The sequence below is a fragment of the Callionymus lyra genome, chromosome 15 (genome assembly GCF_982586985.1).
Source record: "Callionymus lyra chromosome 15, fCalLyr1.hap1.1, whole genome shotgun sequence".
In the NCBI taxonomy this organism is placed as follows: Eukaryota; Metazoa; Chordata; class Actinopteri; order Syngnathiformes; family Callionymidae; genus Callionymus; species Callionymus lyra.
Genome location: NC_141832.1, coordinates 3,300,281 through 3,306,280, shown reverse-complemented (window position 1 = coordinate 3,306,280; position 6,000 = coordinate 3,300,281). Strand labels below are relative to the sequence as shown.

The window sequence follows — 6,000 nt, the reverse complement described above, 5'->3', positions numbered from 1 at the left end:
ACATCAGTGCATTTTATTAACAACTCAGTCATGACAAACAGCCGGCAGGAATCATGATATAAATTAAAAGGTTATATTAACGTGATTGAATCGAGTCACCACTTTAAAAAAGGGCTCACAGCCTCAAGGATCCTCTGCAGCAGATGCTCGTGGTTCGTAGCGTGAAGAGAGTTAAAAAAAGTGACATTCTGAGTCTTCGTGGCGAGAGACGCACGACATCCACCGAGCGGCACTGCGTCCCGGCGGCGACTTCTTCACATGGCTTTGACCTTGATCTGCTTCATCTTCATCTGCTTCTTCTCGATCTTCTTCTGCTCGCGGCGCTGAGCGGCTTCCTGTGACCGGAGAGAGAGAGAGAGAGAACAGAACGATGAGAAACGAGGATCGTCTTTTTTTTTTCAAATCACCATCGGAATCACGGGTGACCTCGAGACGACGCTGCCTCTCGGGGTCCTCCTCGTTCATGATCCTCTCCTTCTCCGCCCTCTTCTTCTCCTCGCGGCGGGTCTGTGCGGCCTCCTGGCGCTGAGCGTGGGTCTGCTTCAGGAAGTTCTCCTCCACGCGAGCGCGGTTCCGTTCCGCCTTTTGTTTCCCCTGAAACACGGCGACGCTATAATCTCCAATACGGACTAAAAATGGTGTGTGTGTGTGTGTGTGTGTGTGTGTGTGTGTGTCTTACCTCTCTGTTGAGGCGCAGCTTCTTGACCTTGTCGATGCTGTAGATGACCATGTTCATGAGAGGCAGCAGAGAGTCCATGTCTTTGGGGGAAGTGTTGCCCATCCCAGGCACTGTGTTTGAAATATTTCGTTACTTTTTTAAACATACAAAGTAAATACAAACGCAAATAAAACGACATAAAACACTGTATAGTAGTTTGAAAACGCAGTATGTTTTGAATCCCCCCCCCCTTTTTTTTTAAATTATACTTGTGTTTGTAGCAAATATTTCTATCAAATATCCAAAATAAGTAACTAAGTAAGTAAGTAATTTATATTTATATAGCGCTTTTCCAGACCAGGGTCACAAAGCGCTTAAACAATCAAAACAATATTCAATAAAGTATATACTTTAAAGATCAAGATAAAACTGATAACACAACAGGAGTTCCAGAAAATCAAGGAAAAGCCTGAACAAATAAAAAGGAGCAAATATTTCTATCAAATACCCAACACACACAATATATTCAGACTCATAGCCCTACATAACATATATTGCGTCTCATAATACACAATATAACATGATATAGTATAATATTCTAAGCAGATATAAAAGCACAAGACAATAGAACCGTTTCTTCCTCACTGCCATTTTCATTATAAACGGAAAAACCAACACTTCCTTTATCCAGGAAGGAAGTGTTATTGCATTTTACTTACATTTTATATAATTTCTCTTGTAATCTCTTCTATATTCTGAGTAAAAAGTAAAAAGAAAAAAGGAATTTTCCTGATAGGAGTCACTAACAGCCGAAGACAAATTGTGTGTTTATCGTTAATATTATACATGAAATATACACACTTTATATTATTATCCTGGTACTTGTATATGATTTACTAGTTTAATTGAAATATAACTGTCACTATTGTTAAGTTTCTGTCCTCAATGATCGCACTAAACATTATTTTGAACATGTATTTGAACAGATACACATGTTTATGACAGACACACAAACACAACATGTAATTAACCACAGACCATAATGATAAATGAAAGAATTCTCACCATTAAATGTAAACAGCAGCGTCTTCTTGGTCTCGGGCAGCTTCAGCGGCTGACCCTCCCTGAACGACAGCAACAACAACATGAGACGTCGACACACACCTGGACTCGTGGTTCAATCTACGTCCACCTACTCTTGCATAACTTTTGGACCAGAAAATTGGTCCGAGAAGTGGATGGACTCGATCTTGTCGGCGTGGTTGGTGACGTAGTGAACCATCTGCGAGGAGATCGTTTTGGCTTGGTTAAAAAAAAAAAGAGACTTGTTTCGAGAGCCTGTAACGAGGATGAAGTCGTCACCTTGTTGTCCATCACGCCGTCCGTGACCTCGCCCATCTCACTCAGGATAGCCAGAGAGTCCGGGAGCCCAAACTTGACCCCGGACTTCGGCTTGTCCCCGCAGAACTCACTCTGGTGACGGACAGGAGGTGGTCAGGAGCAGGAACACGTACACACTCGCTTCAATGCAGCAACGTTCATGGGTGATTTGATCTGATATTTGATTGTTTTTATGTGTATTTATAGATTACGTTTGTTTGGATGGATGCATTATTGCTGCTGGACACAAACATTTCTTCTACAGGGATCGTTAAAGTATACTCCGGTCTTTTTATCCATGTTCTTATTTGCACCTTGTCATCATTTGCCCTTTATTCTCTTTAATTTGCACTTTGTTCTTGTATTTATAAAACTATCGTCTGCTGTGAGAGGATTAATAAAGTCTGTCTTTCTATCCATCTATACGTCAAGATTACATTTGTATACATTAGGTTTATCGCAAGAATAAAGTCACAATGAAGTTTATATTACTACAAGACAAGTTCTATTTATGAAGTTTACTATGATATTAAAGCTGTAATAATTTTGTTTAATACAGGATTAAAGACCCATACATTTACAACCAAATTAAAATTGTATACATTACATTCATTATCTATATATAAAGTCTAATAATTAATAAATTATAATTAATTAATAAAGTCTATCTAATCTAATCTATCACAAGATCAAAGAGGTGTATATATACATTTATCAAGAGTATCCGTATATTATTATATAGTATATTATTATAGCCATACATCTTACACACATTATAAACGGCCCTTTTACTAAGGAAAATAAAGTAATAGTCCTTCATAGATGCACAAAACAACGCTCTACAGCATTAACCCGGGAGTCAAACATTGAACATGCTGCGCCACACCGCCCCCTAGTGGAAGACCGGCGCAACAACAAGAATGAACATATTTACCAAGTCCTGCATCTCCTTCTGAAGACGCGCCATTGCCTTCTTGGTACCGAGTGCGAACACAAACGTGTCCATGTCCTCATCGTTTAGAGTCACTTTGATTTGCTGCGAACACAAAAGCAGAGTCAGAGCCGGAATCTCGACGTAAGATCGACGAAAGCGAGTCGATGAAAGCGAGCGTACCACTTGGTCACAGACGGGCCTCATCATCCTGGCCAGCACGTTGAGCAGGTCCTGCCTCTTCAGGAACTACGAGGAACAAACCTTGTTAGGTTAGACAGCAGAGAGAGAGAGAGAGAAGCACTCGTACCTTCAGCTGGATCAACATGCCTTCACAGCACACGCGTCCAGAACACCACAGGTTGTAGATGTGCTCGTTCTCCTGGTTCAGCTTGCCGGTGCTGACCGCCTCCTTGCTGGTGCCGTCGTCGCCTGGACGGAGGTCGAGACAAACGGGAATGTTTTTCGCTGAAAAAAGTCGCGCAATCGACCCGGTCGTGGCTCAGGACTCACCGACGAGCGCGAAGTTGCTTTCCAGCAGCTCCCGGTGCGAGTTGAACCAGGCGTGAGCGAGGCGGCTGTTCTTGTTCTTGCCGATGATGTAGTTCATGATGTAGGCCAGCAGCCCGGTCACCATCAGGATCTCCATGTAGTAGCTCTCCCAGCTGTTCTGCAGATGCGCAGGAACCGTGTGGATGATCAGGGGGTCCTTCATGGAGTGGGTGGTCTTCTCCATGTCCCCGATCCCTTCGAACTCCTCCTGGTCGTACTTGCTGTACATGTCCTGATCCTGTCACAGAACGGATCACGTCCGTTGGTTTGAGTCGTTACGTCACGTTAAAAAGAAACCAGGGAAGGACTAACCTGGGTGTCCGAGTCGTCGAAGTCCTGGCCGTCCTCCAGCTCCACCGTGGCTTCATCCTCGTCCTCGTCCTCCTCGGGCTGAGAGGAAGCGGCGGCTCGCGGCGGCGGAGGCTCGGTCTCCGCCTCGGCCGCCGCGTCGTCGTCGGCCATGTCCTCGAACTCGGCGAAGTCGTTGTCGTCGAACTCGGCGATGTCCTCGCCGTCGTCAAAGTCGTCGTTGTAGCGCCCCCTGGAGGCGGGCAGGGCCAGGAGGAGCAGCAGAATGGGAACCAGGAGAAGACGCAGACTCCGCATGGCTGCGTCTGAAGGAGAGCGTGGAGCAGAAACATTAGACAAGATAACTATAGAGCTTAGATCATCAGACTGAAGGCGCGAGGGTCAGATTGATTAAGAGAAGGAACAGATAGAATGAACGTCAACTTATAGAAACACCCACTAGGAGAAAAACTGAAGTGAAATACAGGAATTTCGGTGGGAGTTTTAGGAAGAAAAAAATCAATTAAGACAGATTGAGTCGAAAAATCAGACCCACACTTCCCATAATAGGCATTATGGTTGATATAAAACACCATCACTACAAGTATATAACTTATTGAAATGTCGTATTCATATTTATTTAACTTTTGTTTTTTTCTTGATAAAATTAAACTGCTCCTCTTCGAACCAGAAAAGACATTAGAAAAAGAGGGTAAAGTAAGTAATTTTTATTTATATAGCGCTTTTCCAGACCAGGGTCACAAAGCGCTTAAACAATCAAAACAATATTCAATAAAGTATATATTTTAAAGATCAAGATAAAACTGATAACACAACAGGAGTTCCAGAAAAGGAGCAACAGTCTGGAAGGATTTCTCTCCTCTGATCCTGAACCGTGTTCAGGAACCATCAGTAGATTCTGATCCACAGACCTCAGAGCCCGAGCTGGGGTGTAAGGCTGGATCAGATCAGTGATGGAAGGTCTGACCATGAATAGATCTGAAAGTAAAGCTGCAGGACAGACATAAATAACGACGATTACATACTTTTTATTACAAATATATATCAGTTTTGTATAAAGGGACGGTTTGACACTTCAGTGAAGGTTGGATGTTGTTGGAAAATGTGTTTTTAAAAGAATAATTTAACGTAGAAGTGTCCGAGTTCGACAGTTAAAACATTGTAGCGCTTCTATGAATCTAGTTTGACATCTGTGTCTTAGAATAGAGTTTGTTTATGTTTAGATTTGTGGGTGAAAAAAACGGTACCATCTACTGTAATAATAACACTTTAAGATAAGATAAATCTGATTTGGCAGCAAAGAGTTCATTCAAGGACAACAGTACCTCTCCAGAGATGCACCTTATATCCAAATACATCACCTTAACCGTTATATTCTCCTTGACTCTTAGTATATTATTATTATTATTATGACATACATGTATTCAGAAGATCGTTGGAAATACTCGTTTGAAAGAGATGAGAGACACGGTCACGACTCACGGCTGTTATTTAGGTTTGTGAACTAAGATGCATCACGTGATGGAACATGAAAAGAAACAAGGTCACGTTATCGAGTAACAGCGACAATGAAAGGTTGTTGTGATGATTGTGTTCTTGTTTGTTGTGTAAACAAACACAAAGTCGAGACGTTCGTGTGTAAATCCCAGTGTTTCTACAGCCACAGCTCGACACGGCAGCAGGACATTGACTCGAATAAAAAGCCAACTCTCTCCGAGAGCTTTAGGTTTCACACTAATGCTGACATGCGTGAGATTAAAACCCCCAACATGACCCCTGACCCCTCGGGCACGACGACTTCAGCTTCGACTGCTTCGGTCTGTCATGCTAACGGCTAATTAGCTCGAGCCGCTCGTTCAGTCAAGTGTTGTTTTCCGAACTTTTAAACTCGTGACCGGAGGGTTTCCCGCGAACACGCCGCACGCACGACACTCACCGGAGGAGAGGCTGAGAGAACCGGCGAGAGGGTCTTGAGCTGAGGGTCCGAACGGAGCGACTGCGGGAGGCGACGGTAGTCCAGGCGAGGTGCGGCGAGATCTGCGGCTATCGCGAGATCACACGGGTGACGTCATGAGGTTACCGACACGTCACCGCTTACGGCGTTTTTTTTTTTTAAATTAAATTTAGATTTAATCTATTTTACTAGTATTCTAAATATAACGCAGACTTT

The 6,000-nt window shown here is 43.2% G+C and overlaps 1 protein-coding gene across 1 annotated transcript; it reads right to left on the bottom strand.

The window, feature by feature from the left end:
- On the bottom strand, window positions 1-5,866 carry ccdc47 (coiled-coil domain containing 47). The gene is made up of 12 exons (XM_087809962.1): window positions 5,767-5,866; window positions 3,834-4,135; window positions 3,483-3,759; window positions 3,280-3,401; window positions 3,153-3,218; window positions 2,973-3,074; window positions 2,021-2,131; window positions 1,855-1,940; window positions 1,724-1,782; window positions 680-789; window positions 427-594; window positions 1-335 (listed from the first exon to the last, which is right to left on the bottom strand). Exons 2-12 carry the CDS (start codon window positions 4,125-4,127, stop codon window positions 255-257), a joined length of 1,476 nt encoding a protein of 491 aa, XP_087666088.1. The 5' UTR covers window positions 4,128-4,135; window positions 5,767-5,866; the 3' UTR covers window positions 1-254.
- Window positions 5,867-6,000: the final 134 nt, after the last annotated feature.

Excerpts from the sequence above, each read along its gene's own strand:
- ccdc47 (XM_087809962.1), bottom strand. The coding sequence starts at position 4,127 with ATGCGGAGTCTGCGTCTTCTCCTGGTTCCCATTCTGCTGCTCCTCCTG. Across the intron at positions 2,132-2,972 it reads AGAAGGAGATGCAGGACTTG|AGTGAGTTCTGCGGGGACAA; the intron begins GTAAATATGTTC and ends GTCCGTCACCAG. Across the intron at positions 1,941-2,020 it reads ACGGCGTGATGGACAACAAG|ATGGTTCACTACGTCACCAA; the intron begins GTGACGACTTCA and ends ATCTCCTCGCAG.